The 18,604-nt window shown below is 45.2% G+C and overlaps 1 protein-coding gene across 8 annotated transcripts in view; it reads left to right on the forward strand.

The window, feature by feature from the left end:
* Nucleotides 1–18,604, forward strand: part of LOC120744620 (BAH and coiled-coil domain-containing protein 1) — a 61,235-nt gene that overhangs the window by 33,501 nt on the left and 9,130 nt on the right. For 2 of the 8 annotated variants that reach the window (XM_040049122.1, XM_040049167.1), the window contains 17 exons: nt 2,080–2,205; nt 2,358–4,697; nt 5,570–5,684; nt 5,785–5,984; nt 6,190–6,351; nt 7,838–8,112; nt 8,411–8,756; nt 9,597–10,541; nt 11,872–12,041; nt 12,199–12,335; nt 12,535–12,651; nt 15,103–15,214; nt 15,558–15,792; nt 15,931–16,104; nt 17,361–17,534; nt 17,635–17,924; nt 18,089–18,169. In XM_040049122.1, coding sequence (XP_039905056.1) covers nt 2,080–2,205; nt 2,358–4,697; nt 5,570–5,684; nt 5,785–5,984; nt 6,190–6,351; nt 7,838–8,112; nt 8,411–8,756; nt 9,597–10,541; nt 11,872–12,041; nt 12,199–12,335; nt 12,535–12,651; nt 15,103–15,214; nt 15,558–15,792; nt 15,931–16,104; nt 17,361–17,534; nt 17,635–17,924; nt 18,089–18,169 — 5,999 coding nt within the window. The remainder of the gene's footprint in view (nt 1–2,079; nt 2,206–2,357; nt 4,698–5,569; nt 5,685–5,784; nt 5,985–6,189; nt 6,352–7,837; nt 8,113–8,410; nt 8,757–9,596; nt 10,542–11,871; nt 12,042–12,198; nt 12,336–12,534; nt 12,652–15,102; nt 15,215–15,557; nt 15,793–15,930; nt 16,105–17,360; nt 17,535–17,634; nt 17,925–18,088; nt 18,170–18,604) is intronic. The other 6 variants (XM_040049153.1, XM_040049165.1, XM_040049161.1 and 3 more) reach the window with 6 other exon arrangements.

Here is an 18,604-nt window from a genome sequence, read left to right on the forward strand (position 1 = left end):
GGAGGGAGCGAAGGAGAGCGAGGTTGCTGTGCAGTCAGCAGACTGCACTAAGACCCTGCTCACGTCGCCTGCAGCAGCATCGGCAGCGGCAGCAGAAGTAGCAGCTTCCCTTGTCCTGGCCAGATTAATGGCTGAATGAGCTCCGCCGTGCCCAGCAGTCCCCCTCTTGCTGCCCCAGTGGAGAGCATGCTGAAACTGAGCAGGCTGGCATTATCGGGCACAGCCAGACCACACTGTGAAAAGGGATTACGCCATCAATCGTCACGCTCACAAACAACATGCTGCCGCAGAAAAAAAAAAAAAAGACCCTCTCCCAGCTTGGATAAAGACTGGCAAACAGCTCTCTGCTTTTCCCTCTCCTGAAATCAAAGGAAAAAATGACTTGCTTAAACAAAGCTCCCCCCCCCCAAAGCTGTAAATGAATTGGCATAATTTTGCGTTCTTATTAATCATGACAGCAAAGGAGGAGACAGAGACAAAAGAGGGGGGATGGGAAGGAAAAAAACAAGGTAGAAACATAGGTGAAAAACGGGAAAAGGGAAAAGTGAGGGTATGTAATTATCACCCCTTTGCCCTCCTCAGAAAGCAGCACCTCCTGTGTTATTGCAGGGCTGTTTGCCTCCTCTGTGTATTTCATTAATTAAGATGGGAGGATGCAGAGGCCACACTGAGAAGAGGTCATTAAGCCCACCACAACACTCCTCCCTCCCCAGAGCTGGCTCATAGGACCGGGCCCCATTGTTCCACCGGCAGAAAGTGAGACATTCAACACTCATAGCTGCTGTAAAAACCATGTGTGTACAAAAACACATGGCCGAATAAAGTGCATCTGCGCTTTCTGGGATCAGGTCGCACGTTTTCCAAAAAATTTTTCCTCTCTTTCGGCCCGTATCCTTTTTACGCCATCCATGAGCTGCACTGGAAAGTAAAGCTACAGCGACAGATGGGTCTAATAGTTGAGCTGAAGAGAAATTAATCACTTAAATTTTACTTTATGACAGTGGGCTGATAGACCTGTCTGTCCTATGAATTAAAAAAGAAACAAAAAAGTGTGTCTCTGTCTTTTTTGGTTTTCCATTTCAACAAAAGTGGTTCACTCATGTGACGGTGTGTATGTGTGTATATATATATATATATATATATATATATATATATATATATATATATATATATATATATATATATATATATATATATATATATATATAGTCCTTTTATTTTCCTTAGTTATTTCTTTAACTTGTATGTAGACTGATGACTTGGATTTAATCATGCTTTTTTAAAGTATTAAACTGAAATTACGCTATAGCGCTGCTGTCACTAAGCAACATCATCGCATTATTGGACATTTTTTGTGTGTCCTTTACAGTACCTCGATTTTATTCCGTTGGTTGGGTGAAATGATTAATTACACGGTAGCATAGATAGGCTAATTTAATTCACATTGATGTGTTTAGATGCTATAGTTACTCAAATGCAGTGAAAGTGGGTTGTCATAGAGATGCTTTTTTTTTTTTTTTAGTATTGATATTGCGATGGGCTTTCATCTCAGTCCATCTTTTCTCTCCTCTACACTCAAAGTCCTTTGTGTTTTCCAGTGTCCCGTTGCAAAATGAGCTTTTTGTTTGGTTGTGGCGTAAACGTCCTCCAGATGGGCTTGGTGTAATAAGCCCAGGTGTACTAGCTTACAGGCCCAACATCCCGATGACCTCTTACCTCTGATGTAGGTCAGTAAAGGTTAGCCGCCCAGCTCTCTGTTCATTGCAAACACAAGCTTCAAATCCATCCTTATCACCCCATTCAGATGGTTCAAGGTGCGGCTGCCACTTCTAAGAGTGAGTTAAAGAAAGCACCATATGTTTCAAAGACAAATTTCATATATTACAGAAATCCCCAGGCTTGTCTGTTATTGTTTTCATTCTAAACTCCAGCAGGAAAGGCAAACATGTGAGGCACAGCCAGCACTTATTTGCGTATGAACACCACCAGCTGCATTGGACCTGAAGGATTACACTGGATAACTGCATCTCTGTGGTTGTTATCCTTTCTTATCAACTCTCTCCCTCTCTGCTATCTTAGCAGGTCCAGGGTATCCTCGATTCTCAGGGAGTCTGGCCCACACGTTCCTTCCTATGAGCCACTTGGATCACCATGCCAACAGTGGAGTTCTCTATGGGCAACACCGTTTCTATGACACACAAAAAGGTGGGACGTGAGACTATTAAAATTTAATCACACGGAAATAATATGAATTCAAATGGAAGCGGTATAGTCTGGTGCTGTTGTCTGTGCAATACTGAGAGCATGCTTTTTTTTTCTTTCCGTGACTAATTTGTCTTCTTTTTTCTATTTTATAGAGAACTTCTACCTTCGAGGTCTCCCATCCCAGCCACCTCTTATCTCAGCCAATCATAGTCTGCCACCAATGTCTCGGGCAGGTTCAGGACACACTCAGGGGTCCTGCAGCAGAGACAGAGATCAAGGGGTAGGCACAGGCATACATAAGGGTCTTAAAGAGGGGTCTGTGGAAAGAGGAGTGGTAAATGTCAAAGACAAGGAGAGATCCAGTGGTAAACAAGAGGCTAAGGAAAGACAGCAGCAGCAGCAACAACAACAGCAGCACCACGCTCACCAGCCACCCCAGCCAACACACCACCACCATTCTCACACTCATCAGCAGCACCCGCACTATCCTCAGCACCCGCTGCCCCTGGAGGAGGTAAACAGCCGGGCCCTGGAGAGGCATAAGGCGTCGCTCACGATGTACAGTAAAGAGCACCCTCAAAGTATGAGCAAGCCCCTCAGTGCCTGTTTGCACAATAGCAAGATGCAAAATGGAGATCCAGGAACTGGAGCAGGGGCTAAGGTGTCCATGTCCAGCTGTGGCGGTGAGGACACAACCCTTCGGGCTATGGGTGGTGGGGGGAGCAGCCAGAACAGACATTTGGGGACTAGTGGCAGTGGCCGCTGCACCAAAGAGGGGGTAAGTGGGGAAATGAGGATCAGTGAACAACCTTCAGACTGTTTGGAAAGGGGTCAGGCACCACTTCACCACTCTCTGCCCTACTCCGTACCCCCACCCCTACATATGAGTTCTGCTACTGGAGGGGCCCATCCACATCCTCATGCTCACCCCCATACACATCCACATCCAGGGGGCTTCCACTGTCTTCAGCTCCACCCCAGCCACCCACATCATTCCCACCACACACACCACCATCCAGAGTTTTTCTGCCCACCGCCACCTGCTCCTCTAGCCAACCCTGCCTCGCACGAGAGGGGGCCAGTCAATGTGGGGCGAGAACCTAAAGTCACAGGGCCTACATTTGTGCCATCTGTGGCAGACGTAGGCGATAAATCTAATGGGCCATTCCAGCTTAATAACCCTGACTGCCAGGGTGTGGGTAGTGGAGGAGGAGGCAGCAATGCCAAGGACAAGACAATAGAAAAGAATGGTGGCGGTGGGCACCACAGTAATTGGCACAGAAAACAACAACAACAACAACAACAGCAACAACAGCAGCAGCAGCAGCAGCACCCATACAGAAAGACAGAGAAGGCTCCAGACTGGATGCAATCCCACCATCAACACCTTCAGTCCTCACAGCTTCCTCCACCTCCCCAGCAACAACCACCACATTCTCAACAGCAGCATCAAGTAGTGCGATCGCGGAGTGCTGAGTGTATCAACAGTGGTGTGGAAATGGATGTGTTCAGACCCTCGCTGCCCCAGGGACCCAAGGCAGGGCACTCGGTCCCTCATTCTGTAAACACTTCTCCTTATCGAGACTGTTCCCATCCCGGACCCCCGCCAAACTCTTCCCCACTTGGAAGTAAAAACATGGGGCAGCACAGTGGAACACAACACAGTGGTCCCGGAGGTAGCTGCTCTTTACAGAGAGATGGCCAAAAGGTAGCCAGGATTCGCCACCAGCAGCATGGCCGACCTGGCCCAGAGACACCCACTGAGTTGAACCAGGGGAATAGTCAGGAGCTTAAAAGAAAGATGGACATGTCTCCTTATGGTTACAGCAACAGCAGTGGGCAGCAGCACCACCACCAGCAGCCCCCAGTGCCACCCTGGAATATGAGGCCTCCTCACCACATGTCGCAACCTGAGGAGGAGCAGAGGAAGTCATATATGGAGTTGGGGAGCACTGGTGGGCAACACTCTCAGCAGCAGCAGCAGCAGCAACAACAGCAGCAGCAACAACAACAGCAGCAGCAGCAGCCGGGAATAAGCCTTCCTCCTCCACAGCCCCCCACTGCACCTCCCCTCAGCCAGCAACAGCAGCAACCACAGCAGCAACCTGATCCCCAGGGTCCAACTCAGGGAGAGAGCAGTGCAATGAAAAGCTTACTAAAGTACAGCAACCAGCAACAACCACTGCTCGTCTCCCAAAAGAATCCATTTGGGGGGTTAGGAAATCTCAAATCAGGTCCATCTGGGGGGAGCTGTGCCCTGCAGGGCAACAAACAGACTCTGCCTTCCAGGAAGGGTACGGCTAATGACAGTGAGCGTCCTGATTATAACGGGCGGAGCAGGGACATGGGGGAGCCAGGTCATGGTGAAAGTGAGGTGCGGCAGCCGCCAGTAGGAATAGCGGTGGCGGTGGCCAGACAGAGGGAACCACCTTGTCGTTCAGCTGAAAATCATCCGAACAGCCGACAGGGCAGGGTCCATCCGTCTGTGAAAGGTAAGCAATCCAGGTCACTGGCTTGTGAGAAGGCCTTATATTTCTTTATCTGTAACTTGCCAACAATATCGCTGCAAACAGAGAAACAGCCATATAGAAAATAAACAAACAGGAAAAAGCACATTTTTAAGCGGATAAAAAGCCAGAAAAATATTGATTTTGTGGTGATACCCTTTGCTGAATGCAGTAAAAATCCAGAATGGTATAATTCTCACACTCATTGCCATCAGGGATACGCTCCAGTCCCCATGATCCATTACAGGATAATATAGGCATAGCTAATTCTATGAATGGAGTTTAATACTTATGGGTTTAAATATAAATTTCCTCTGCAGCAGTCCCAAACAATGCCTTGCTGATTTTAACTTGGTTTTCTCCTATTTAACTTTCTAGTTGCCCTTAACCAAACATTAGTGAGTCAAACAGGCATCAACCATGATGTTTACAGATGTCAAGTCTGAGTCCATTTAGAGTTGCCAAGATAAAAAGTAATTAATATAAGATTTCTAGGCCTCGCTCTGAGAACAACAGTATATAAATGGAAATAAATAGATATACAAAGAAATACAATATTTAAAAAAAAAAAACAACTTTGGACAAAATTGACCTACATCAAGTTTCAATTTTATTTCATAAATATCTGAATGTGTTATTATATTATGAAGCAAGTTATTTTTCTTTCCAAATAAGACAGTAATATGTCAATACTGTGCATTATATGGTTTTAGCATGAATTCTGCCAATACGAAATCATTTAATACTCAAAATGTATTCATTTGCAACTTGCGGCACGGTTCTGACAAGTGGTGAGAGACTTGGGATTTTGTTCTCACTGTGATCCACAATGGTGAAAGTTGATGTTTGCCTCACAGGGCAGCCCCGCTCCATGTATCTGTCAGATCCCACCACTGAGGAAGACAGGAAGAGGCTGAGTGAGGAACAAATAGGTCTCACTTGCTTGGACAGGGAGAGGGATGCATATATCAGGTATGTATTTTTAAAGGTGTTGTTCAATACTTAATAAATTAAAATCTTTACAGAACATTCTAATTTGTATTTCTTTATCTTTATCTCATTCTGATGTCAGGGATAACAAAGAGAGGGTGGAATTTGCAAGGATCCACCCTTCCAGCAGCTGTCACGGAGACCTTGCCTCTCATCTCATGGTCCCGGGCGGGACGTCCCTCCAGTCTGGCCAGTTGGGAGATCCTGCTGCACATTCTGCTCACCATCATTGGATGCCAAGAACTGGAAGCCCATCTCTCTGGATGACGGGACATTCTTATGGTAAGACGCTTTCTGATGGCAGGATTTTATTGTTATGGTTATGTTTATGTTTATTCATGTGTTATAAAGACATATAGTCCAGCTTTTTTTTGTTTATTGAAAAAAGGCCAAAACAAAGATGTTTAGAATTGATTTGATCAGCTGATACATATATTTAAAGTTCTTTTGTTTATATGGAATTCTGTAATTTAATTTCTTTATAAAGCAGGTATAGGTCATACAACCCTACACCAGAATCTGCCACCAGCTTTCTCTGCAGCCATGCCAGGCCCTCTGCAGCCAGTCCTGCCTCTGCCTCAAGACCCCTCTGCCCAACTGGTGGTCTTGCCCTCCGAGCCTCCCACCCATCCTGCGACCCATCACCTGGGTAAGCCATGGCATTTTATATGTTAATCTAATCGATCTACAAAGCACAGGCAAACTCCACTGGTACAGTATCTGTATACAAAGAGTAAAAATAAGAAAAGCTTGTTTGTTATTATGCTTATGTTTTTGTGATTGTTAACTGTGTGTGTATGGATGAATGAGGACTGACAGGAAGAGAAGCTAAGGCTGATGCTAATGGGAATCCAAATAAATACAACACAAGCAGCAGAAATGCACCAAATTTAGCTTATGTTCTGTGAAACTAAAACGAGTTATTTCACTGTTAATATTACTTTGGGCTAAGATAAGTTTGCAATCTTATGATAATTGCTACATGCCAACTGCTTGGCCCGGCAACAGTGGCACTCTCAGTAGTTCAGGATGCTCATACAAAGCTATTTTGCCCCTACAATACCACAGCAGAGGAAGAGGAAGTGAATGAGGTGAAAAATCACTTCACCAGAGTCATTGTAGATGCGTATTCAGTGAACAGACTGTGAAATTTAATTGGCTCCCAGTCTTTGACGATATGTTTCCTTCTGCGCGCCACAGGAGTTTCAGCTGAGAAGGGAAGTGCATCCACAGAAACTTTCCCACAGGAAATATTTTCATATCCGATTTTATGTGGCGAAATTCTTAGTGTGTCTTGCAAAAGGAGCTGAAAGATCAAATTCATTTGGATAATAAAACCGCTAATGTGGAGTGTGTAGCACAGTGCTAATACAGATATTATGAAGACGCTCATTATGTAGTTCTATATAGTGTGGTCTTAGTACTTTCCAAAAGGCACCTCTGTCATTGTAGATCACCCATATGGAGTTGTGCGTGTCCTTAAATCCACATAATGAGACAGGTTGTACACCCACACACATGGGAACCAGGCTTACTGCTGGGCCCTTTTGCAGAACCCCTACTGTGGTTTGGCCGGGAAGGTGGGACTTTTTGGCATAAAGGCCAAGACGAATGCTCTGACGAGAAAAACATGCATTTCCAGCACAGCATTTTGACCTCTAATCAACCTATGACCATTATATTCTGTTCACATTTCATCATTTTCATAACGTCTTTTTCCAGCATTCCAAAATTCTCAAAGCAGTTCTTAAGAGACAGCTTTCTGTTCAGAGCGGAGGAGAGTGTGGGATTGTTTCTGCCTGGGGAGATGTTGTTCTGTGAAGTCAAAAATCTTTTTTTCCTTAAAGGATACATGTTGTTGCTATAAATGTGAATACAATGATTCTTTAAATGATCCATAATGGTTTCAGTGTTTTGAAATAGTTGTGTGGGAGGCACATAATGATAAATATGGAGAACACAACTGTTCTCTGTTTGCTAATGTATTCCAGTGAGTCGTGCCTACTGTCAATGCGTATGAGCCCAAAGAAAAGTGATGTAGAGTGTGTGTGTGTGTGTGTACGTGTATGCATGTGTTTTTGTTCTAAGGTAGCCCCCTCCATCACATTTCTCCTTTTTTTTTTTTTTCCCATTAGATGTGATGGAGCAGCCAGGGCTGTGGCCCCCTGTGTACGGCGCCCGGGGCCCACCCTCCCACATGCAACATCCTGCTGTGTACTCCCGATCCCAGTTTCTACGGCAACAGGAGCTGTACGCTCTCCAGCAGCATCAACAGCTTCAGCATCAGCATCAGAGTCACCAGTCGCAGCAATCACAACTGCAGTCTCAACCTCAGCAGCAGCAGCAGCCACAGCAGCACAGAGCTGCACATGCCATGAACATGCAGCACCAACCCGCTCACAATGCACAGGTGATTGTAGAGTGAAAATACGCAAGGGAGATTAATACATGCAAAAGTGCAGGCAATACAGCGAAGCGTAAGCGAGTCATGGATCCCGTGACTTTTGAGTCTATTTTCAATTTGCATAATATTCTTTGAAGGATATGCCAACTTTCCTACAGGGGAAAAAAAAAGTGTATTCCCGAATACAGAAAAGCAAGTAGCATTGGCTGTCAACCAGATTGCAATAAATGTACTATTTGGTTAATGCATAAAATCACTTGTTCACTAAATTTAGATATGCAATAATTTTGTATTAATGCCACAGATACAGAAGAGAGCAGACGAGCCCTCAGTGGAACTGGAAGAACTCATTTCAGAGCCAAGAACATCTAAACCTGCCAAAGCTTACTCTTACAACCCACCGCAGAGGAACACCTCACCCCCTGGGACCTGCACCACTCACCTGTCCCCTTGTTGTCAGTCCCCTTCGCTGCGACAAAATCCCAAAAGCACTCCTTCAACACCCTGCCCCGCTCCTAGCCCTGTTGCAGCAGTACCTCATTCACCCGCCATTAGCCCTGCTCCACCTCAAATGCTAAAGGCTCCTGAATCCGAAGACAAGACGGGAGAGGGGCAGCCTCCACAGGAATACCCAGGGTCTCTGGAGCCTGGTAAGTGCAAAGAAGTGTCTAGAAAAAAAATGCAAAAACTGTGCGTAAAAGTTTTCAAACTGTCTTTGAAGCAGTGTGCACAGTGGTTTTTGTACAAACAATACTCATCAAATTAGCGCTTGTGAGATAACATACTCACACTAATCAGGTAATAACAGAGTCATGTAGAAAACCAGAAAGAGAACAGAAAACAGTTCTAACATATAGTCAAATCTTGTGCATCATACCGATTTATAACTGGAGTTGTCACTGTTCAGTGACCCCATTTTTTTCTGCTGGTGTTGTGGTAATATGTGTGGGTAGCTCTTTTGGCAAAGCCTCTGATTGAATAAACGGTGAAGAAAATGGCTGCCGGCTGTGCTGGGACTTTCCAGAACTGTTACCTTGGTAATGATTGAGAAATACCTTAGTAGCGGCCTTTACATCTCCTCCACCCCCACACGCCTGACACTATCTTCATCATTATTAATGTCTGGCTAACGGCTCCTGCAAGCCAGAGGAATTGTGTCAGTTTCTCTGATAAACTAAAGGTCTTGTCCACTTTAAACAACGCGCAGACACACAGTTACTTGTGGTAACTTCCTAAGGTTGGGGGATCAAGGGAAAGTGCTTTTTCATTTCCTTGCCCTGCTTTTTCACTCCATGGAACCTAGTTAGCAAGAGAGTTTCGTTTATCATGGGTATGACTGGTAATCTGTAACACATCCGCATCACAAAAACAGTGCTTTCTATTAAGGAATCATAATATGTGGGTTTTTTGGGAGGATGGTTTATCAGAATTTTTGGAATAAATAGACAATTGTTAAATATTAAATTAATAAATATTCTTTTCATCTATAGACTTGCCTCCTGGATACACATACCCTGCTATTGCGATGGACTACAGGAGCGGACCGTCACCTCAGGGTGTTCAGCTGGCTGAGCCAGCTGACCTGGACGCAGTCCAAGTGGAGCCTGCTGAGCATGCTCCCCAGTCTCTGGCCAGCCTAGGGGAGGAGTTAGACTGTCAAGTGGTAGTCAGACCCCTTCCAGAGCCACTCCCACTCAAGGAAGTGGCGCATGAAGAGGAAAACAGAGTGGTTGATGGAGTTCTGGAGCAGAGGGATGAGGTGGAAATAACAGCCGTGACAGAAGCTAACTATGTCCACAGAGAGGAGGAGCAACCAGAGGAGCAGGGACAAACTGCAGGAGAGGTGCTGGTTTGTCCACCTGTTGAGAGTACTGTGTGTGAGGCTCCTTCCTGCCCAGTCTCCATTTCAACAGAAGAACCTGACAGGCAAGACGCTGTCATTACCTTGGAAGAAGAGGAGGATGATGAGATGACGGGTGGGGAGATTCAGGTGGCGTATGCTCAAAAGGTCAGCATGCCTGGAGAGCAAGAGCCAGAGCTGCCCACCATCATCGAGCTTGATCCTGCTTCTCCTGAGTCACAGTCCCCGCCTAATGAGTGCGCAGAGGACAGTGAGCAGCAGCACGACAACAAGATGACCTCTAATGATGCCTCAGTGGATTCTGTGTGTCTTTCCCCGGCCTCAGCTTCTGCCCCTAGCCCAAGCGAGGAATCTTTTGCTGTGGCCCCAAAACCTGTTGTGCCCTGCTACTGGAGTCTGGAGCTGCTGATTGCTGCTGCGTTCTGCACAGATGTGCCTCCATTTCCCTTGTTCTCATATAGTACACCATCGGTTGCCCCATCGCAATGCAACCCACACCAGGGTATCGAGCTTCTGAGTGAACTAGCGGATCTGGAGCTGCAGCAGCAAAAGCGCACTTGTGGAAAAAGCCAGGGTGAGAAACAGTGGCTCCTCCATGACTCTAACACATTCACATTCACACAGCAACACTCACATCAACAGAATGCACTTCTCTCATAGTTTACTCTCCTTTTCCTCTATGTCCATTGAGACAAACTCCCACTCCCCCCTCAGGCCTAGCCTCATCGCTCTGTGCTCCCTCCCAGATAGTCCTCTCTTCCTGCCGGTCTCATGAGCCTCTTGTGAATTCTAACACATCCCCAGAGAGGCTGTCTACATGCTTGCTTGCCGTTGCTCTTCTTTGGCATGTTAAAGCCACTTTTATTTCCTAAAAGGCTGTTCTAATGATGCAGGGCCTCAGGAGAGGGAGAAAAAGCAGGAGGACAGGGCTGAACTACTAGTGAAGGGTGTACACCTTCCTCTCTCACTCACGCTCCCTTCGAGCTCTCCTCAGGGAACCGTCTGTGTCTCTCCATCCTGCAGCTGTTTGATACACTCATGCGCGCGCACCCAAACACGCACAACTGCAAATACACAGAGTTAAACTTAAAGGAGAGACACCAGTTTGTTTCATTCTCTCACTAGCATAACACTTCATACTGAAAGTTGGTGTGTAATCACAAAAGCAGTCATTGTTTTCAGCACCCTGGAGCATTGCCTGGCTAATTAGACCCCATTGTTTTAAAGTGGCTTTAAAAGCTTCCTTGTTTTTCAAAGTACCATGCGGTTTGTTTTTTTTATTCATGCAAAAGGATGTTTTGTGTTTACCACAGCATCCTAATGCATTTAACTGCTCCCAAAAGATGGTTCTTTAAAAAGGGTATCATCTGATTCCAAAGTCAGTGATGTCTTCGATATGCGATATTGTTGACAGCTCAGGCAAGTAGCAAATGTCGATTTAGAGTCACAACTATGGTTAGTAAGACGATTCAGTATATTTCTATTTATTCATGTTAAGATGTAAGACTGTGTTACTCTTACAAACAAAATGTCATTTTCCTTGTGACTAGGCTACAATCTGCTATTCAGCTTGTGGCTCAGACCATTAATGGCAGATAGACTACTCAGCGTCATAAGCAGATAGGCTACATAGGAAAAGCTCAGTCCAGATGGTCTGTGAGATATCAGCATATGGTGAGTCCAAAATAATGTGACCTCTGAAAAGATATGCTGCTGATTTCTCATACTGTCCTAATCTGCTCAAATTTCTGCAGAAAACAAAACAAAAACAAAACGACCCATCTTTCTCTCTCACTTTGACATGAGTTTCCTTTCACAAATGTTAAGTAAATAAGCTCTGTCCACTGTGGCATCTGAATCGAAAATGTATAGATGCAATATGAACCCTCCCCTTCTGTAAACAGAGGAGGAACTGCTCATGTTTGACCTCCAAAGCCTTGCTACCCTGGCCACGGCCCGTGCGCTGGAGCTGGGCTCCGAGGAAAGCAGCAGCGCGAGTTCTGAGCGACAATTTCCAGCCCGCAGGATCCTCAATTTACGAAGGAAATGCACCTGGACACCTCGCAATGAACCAGTAAGGCTATAAAAGTGTGCCCTTCTTGACGCTTCAAAATGTTCCCAGAATTCTAACGATGTTTCAAACAAATAGTAACTAATGAAGTTGTACTTAAAATGTTCCTTGATTGCTTTTGTTACATGTTACATAACCACTAATTATGCGTGTTGTTCAGGTGTGCCCAGCCAAAGTTAGCATGGAAACAATGGATGGTCCTGAGCTTGCAATGCGTGTGAAATTGGCTGAGTTACAACGTCGTTATAAAGAGAAGCAGAAGGAGCTTGCCAAACTTCAGAGGAAGCATGATCATCAGTGAGTATGGCGCCGTCCTCCTTTACCTGTGCCGATTCCCAATCGGTCCGTTCCAAAGTAGTAAAAACATAAACGTATTTCATTCACTTATAGTTTCAAAATGGATTTCTTTTAGTGCTTTAGAACCTTCAGAGTTTAGATATGGGTAGCGTCTTAAAGCTCGGCCTGCTGCATGTGTGTTTACATCTGCATGTGCCAGCAGGAAGGAAGAAACACCTCGCAGCCCAGCACGGCGAGGACCGGGGCGGCCGAGGAAGCGGAAACCCACCCTCACCACAGGTCCAGTGTCCTCATCCGAGGGCCAAAGAAAAGTCAAGTGAGTATCAGTTAGCCCATCTCCGCTAGCTGGCTGTAGTCCAGTCATGCATGATAAGCCCCTCTGTATCACTGCCATACAGGCGCTGCCTCTCATTGGCATAAGCAGGAAACGGGAGAACCGCTGAACTATTCTAGGAAGTCAACTCGAACCTCTTCTACTCTAATCAACATTGGTGTTAATTGCGTAACGGGGCAGTCTGTGTCAGCTGTGTCCTACAGAATACTCATTCAGGGTTAATATATATATAAATAAAAACATTCAACTTTACCGGGCTGAATTGTGCACGTCTGATTCGCTAGGCAATAAGAGTTAAGCTGACTTTTTGAGTCCATGTATGTGTTTGTCCGTGTATGTGTTTGAGGACGAAAGAGGAAAAATTAGCAGAAACGAGCAGGAGAATGAAAATAAAGGAGGTGTAGAGAGTGCAGAAACAAGGATCCTGACTTTTTCCTTAAATGAATTGATGGCATGTTTTTTTAAATCAACATTGTAAAAATAGGGATGCCTTTCCTGTTTGGAAGTTGTGTTGGAGGGGTTGGTAAAAGGTTTACTCTCAGGCTTCAGTTATCCCCGGCATCTAGGCTCAGAATGCCTTTGGGCAGTAAATATTACCTCGGAGCATTCCCTCTCTGTCAATCTTAATCCTTCTTTTCTCACTTCAGTTTCTGGACAACTGTCCACAGCTGCCCCTTTGCAATGTCACTTGCCACTCTTCTTCCACCCGTGTCCTCTTGCACCCCCCTCACTAGGGCCCGTGCTGATCAGATGCTAATGCTGAGTGACAATGACACCCAAATATAAGGCCTGGGCCCTCAAGTGAAGTGCAGTGGAGGGAAAGTGGGAGCAGATATGGGGTTACAGTCTCACAGAAGAGTAAACTGAAGTCTGTCTTTTTGTTGTACTTTAAATTGAATCACAGCCGAGACACTTTATTTTTCTTAAAAGCTCCCAGGGTGTACACCCTTTTGTTTGTGATGTGTGCACAACCCAAAAGAGAATGACGTGATACTTGTGAATGAGAAACAAGCAAGCAGACTGAGGACTGTTTAGCCCCATGTTGCGTTATGTGGCAGGGTTCTATAAAAGCGCTGTCCTGCACCTGCCAGTCATGCCGCTACAAAACGCTGATGCTTTTGTGCTGATGGGGGTTAGTGGGTCAGTGGGTCAGTGGATAGCCCACCCAGCCTTTCAGTATCTTTTTCCCTACTTTGCTTTAACCACCGGGGGTGCATGTGTGTGGTAGTGTTTGAGTGGGAGATACATTCAGGCCTCGTGATCAAGCCTTCCAACTTGCAAATTTTATGCATCTGTTTAGTTAGAGATGGATGCAGCAGTGTGCTTATGAGCACTGAAGCAGGCATTGTTTGTTTCTGTGCACACTTATGTTATTCCTGTGGGTAGAGCATTGGGGTCCTTTGTGGTGTCGCTTTGATTTGGGGTTGGACGGGGTTGTATGCTAGAGAGAACTCCTGCTTGCCAGCAAACCCTGATAATCAATTCTGTTTAATTAGTCACTGTACACTCAGCTCCACCAGCCCCCTCCACCATAAATGGGAGGGACTCTGTCACATTGTGTTTGTCAGCAGCGGAAAGCAAGCCGTGGTGGGATCTGCCTCACGGGGACAACTCACACTCCACTGGCACCTCTGTCACTCTCCTGTCAGTCAGTGGGCAGAGAGTCCCACTGCCTGACAATTGCTTTCATTCTTCTTGAGTCTTGCAGGTGCATGCTGGAAGATCCTGATTATGAGATTTACACACAATCAGCACCTTCATGGGCACTGTGAATTTGCATGCTGCTGATAAATGACATCAAAACAAACATGCAAAAAAAACCAGCACATGGTTCTTTACTTTAAAATCAGTTTCTGCACCAATATGGAAGCAGAACAAATGCGCAGTATTTTACTTATCTACGTCAGATTTAGTCATTGCTTACTTTCTAAATGGAATGGTTTCCGAGGTTGTATGCATGCTAGGAGAGAGGAAGTTAATCTTTTGTTTGAGCATGGTCTGGCTCATTTCGGTGTGGTCTATGGGCAGTCTTCCAGGGGGAAATTCAAGGGCATTTGGAGTGGTTGGCCTGTGATGCTGCTCAGCATAGGGGAAAGTGTGTGCCACAGTGATATGAAAACGCAACCAGAGAGCCATGATACTCACTGAATACAATATGACCACATTCAAATTCCAGTGCCTTCTAACCATTCACGGTATCCTTCAAAGCTGTGCAGTAGTGCTTTACAGGGGACAAGCATTCTCCCTAGAAGAAGCACCAAATTGCCCTCAAACAATCCCAGTTTTCTTGTTAGAGATTAATTTTCAAGTGGGTGTCTCAGACACTGGACTCTTCTTGTCCTTTTTGTCATTCGGCTCACTTGACAGAAAAGGGAAAGTTACCAGATCCCAGAGAGAGGTGACTCAACTCCCTTCTTTTTTTTCCCCTTGCAGATCGATGGGGGCAGGGCTTGGTTTGCCTGACGACCTGGGAGGGGGCGGAGAAAGCCAGCGAAGGAAAAAGAGGCTGTCCAGTCGAGGCTTTGAGCGACTCAGCAGCACACAGGTCAGGGTCCCCTTGTCCTACTCCCTTCTGTCCCACACATAGCCAGAAATAAAAGAAGCCGCTCTTTGTTTCGTTGCATTTGATATATCCCTTTGTTGCATCCCATTTCTAATTAGGCGCTACCCTCAGGAGTTCATCCTGATCCTCTGCTCTCCATATAAATGTCTGTCTTGTTAGAGCTTCTCCAATTGCTTTTTTAATTCTCTATTCTTGAGAAAACAAGGGCTCTCTTCACAATGTCAGAGGAGATGATGATGTCATGATGATGTCATTGTGATGCTTTTGTGGCTTCTGTAAGGAGTGTAACTGGTTTTCACCAGTCTCATCTGTCTTTCTGTTGCAGCAGGTAAAAGCACAGAGCTGCAGAAAAAGCAGTCTTCACAGCATGCTCAACTCCAAGCTGGCTGGAGATGTGGTTCAGCTCAAGCAAAAGGCCCAGGTTAAAAAGAATCTCTCAGGGACAGGCTCGAGGGACAAGGAAATTTCACTCTGCAGCTCCAACCTTAAGCATGGACACAGAAGCCAGGGCACAAGCAAAGCAGACTCCAGGCGAGAGTCTGGGGGACAAAGCGATACAGGTAGATAGTGGCAATCATTGCACTGATTGTGCTTGTTCCTCCTGTTTTTAGTTTTACTGTGCAGAGTATTGTTGTTTTTTCCCCCATCAGCAGTTACCCTTAGAGTTAAGCAGTGATTTATTTCTTAAACTTTTTCAGCAGCCAGTGGGGACAGTGTCCACCAAGAGAGCTGGACCGGACTGGTGCGTTGTGGACGTAAAAAGGGATCGACCACCCTGAGCCAGCACAGAACAAAGGTTCACCGTGGCCAAAGGCACGAAGCAATGGAGGAGGAAGAAAGCTCGCCTGCAGAGAGCGACTCCTCTGATCAAGGTGGGACAGTAAATACTGAGCCTGGAGACGTAGTTAAGTCAAGTTAATGATTAAGGAGACAAACACTCTACTTTTAAGATTAGGATTAAAACTTTCTGTTTTGATGAAGCTGATAGTTAGGGCTGAATCGGGTGACCCTGAAACATCCCTAAAACATAGGCTGCAGTAGACCCAGGTTGCTGGGTGCACTGAGCATTTCTTCTTCAATCATCTCTTTTTGCTCTCTCTGTGTTTATACACCACTGCTATATTTAATCATTCATAATTATTCAACTCTGGCTCTTTCTCCCATAGTGTGTCTTTTGTCCTGTCTTTCTCTCACTGCTCGCTTCTCTTTGCCGTCACCCCCCAACCGGTTGCGGTGGATGACTTCCCCCCCCTGAGGGTGGTTCTGCTGGAGAGTTCTTCCTGTTAAAAGGGAGCTTTTCCTTCCTACCGTCACCAAGTGCTTGCTCATGATTGTTGGGGTTTCTGTCTAATATCACAGGGTCTTTATCTACAATATAAAATGCCTTAAGGCACCGCCAATTGTGAATTTTTGCTATATAAATAAAATTGAATACCAAAATTGAAAGTTACCTTTAGATATCTAAATAGCTAGCTATGAAAATATGACAGGGATTTTTTGAAACATTTCTACAAATTTCTACAAATAAAATAAAAATGCATATCTGACAAGTACAGCTAATGTACTGAGTCTATGATCCAAAAGCTCCTTTAAATCTATATTGCCTTTTGCTCATTTCTAAAAAAAAAAAATTGAAAACCAATCCATTTTGATGGGCGAGTGAAGAAAGATTGGGACGTATGTCTTGGCAGAGATGTGCATTTACATTCAACAGCTCAGTGGTCAGCTCTGTTGGCTGGTCTGGGCTGGACACAGACACACAACTATAGACACCTGGCTGTGAGAGTTTTGCACACCCCTGGAGACCCGCATACCAGGTCAAAGAGCCGCTGCAAAGAAAAAAAACTGCAGTGACAAACATAAAAACTCCCTCATACTCTCCCTAGCACACACATTCGCAGTAGCATGTGGGTTCACACCAGGAAATACCACTGAAGCAAAGCAGTTCATATATCTTTCCTATGAACCGTTAAACTATTTACTTTAATGCTAATGAAGTGTCTGTGGATTGATTGGGAGTGAGTTAAAGAACTTTACTGGTTGGTAATGACGTGGGGAGATGGATTGGATAAGCTAAGTTTTTTTTTCATGCCTTTACTGAATATATATTGTTTCCTAAATCTGCTAGAAGATGAAGAAGAGGAAGGCAGTTGTGATACTGATGAAGTTCAAGATTACAAAGTCCAACCCTCTAGAGATGTCACTTTAAGCTCCTCCATGATTGGTCCTAGTCCATCGTCTGTTGTAAAACTGGAGGCCAACCAGAAAGCCTGGAACAAAAAACAAAGGCAGGAGCTTTATGGTAAGACTGCCCTTTGAAAATAATTGATCATTCAAGAAGCATCTGTTTTACATTTGTCCTCCTTTCAGTCTAAATGTCCTTCTGTAATCAAACCATACAGGATCCCAGAGTCTGTCTGGTGCAGAGGGGGAAGTCAAAATCAGGAAGAAGTCCAACTCTAGGATGGGCATGACCACAGCAGTTAAAAATCACCAAGACCACCAAGATCGGCAGCCTGAAGTAGCAAGAAAAACATGTGGGCCCAGGTCTAAGGAACCTCGGTGGGGCAGTCTTGGGACCAGAGGCAACCGCTACAGGAGGAGCATGGGACTAGCTACCTTTCCCACCACAAGTGAGAGGCTGAAGCGGGCAACCCGCAAGAGCACCATGTTGAGAGGAGCAATTAACAAGGTAAAAAAAAAATTTCCAATCGAAATTTTGATCAACCAATTTTATTAAACCACATATACTGAAGATATATGTAAACACAACAAAACTGAAGTACAAACTTTGCATTTGCTATATCTTCATGTGCCCTTGCTGTGGCAATAATTCCTCTTCTCTCACTTTACCAGAGGAGAAGTTGCTGGCCAATTGGGGGCTCATCTTTGCAGGGCGAAGATGGAAGCAGGGGACAAAGGAGCAAAGACCAACAGGTACCAGCAGGCGAACAGCAAACAAACACAAGCTTTCAATTCTGGTCATATCTTAGGCTACGTTCACACTGCAGGTCTTAATGCTCAATTCCGATTTTTTGATCAAATCCGATTTTTTTGTCTGCTTGTTCACACTACAAATAAAATGTGGAGCGGTGCTTCAAAGGATAGTTGCAGATTTCTGTCAGAATCTGCAGATTATACAGTACAAATAAAATGTTCACGTTTCTCCAACGTTGTCTGTCAGTTTCACTGACATCTACGCTGGATGGCCAGGAAGCGTTCCAGTGTCTTCTCCGGCGCTGATAATTGGCGTCTGTCTTGTGTCAGTGACGTAAAAGACGGATTTAATGCGACATGACCGTTCAAACAGCAGTCGCTTTCTAAAACATCGGATATGTATCGGATTCAGTACCACATACGAAAGTGACCCAG

Source organism: Simochromis diagramma, unplaced genomic scaffold (assembly GCF_900408965.1).
Source record: "Simochromis diagramma unplaced genomic scaffold, fSimDia1.1 OVJJ01000321.1, whole genome shotgun sequence".
NCBI lineage: Eukaryota > Metazoa > Chordata > Actinopteri > Cichliformes > Cichlidae > Simochromis > Simochromis diagramma.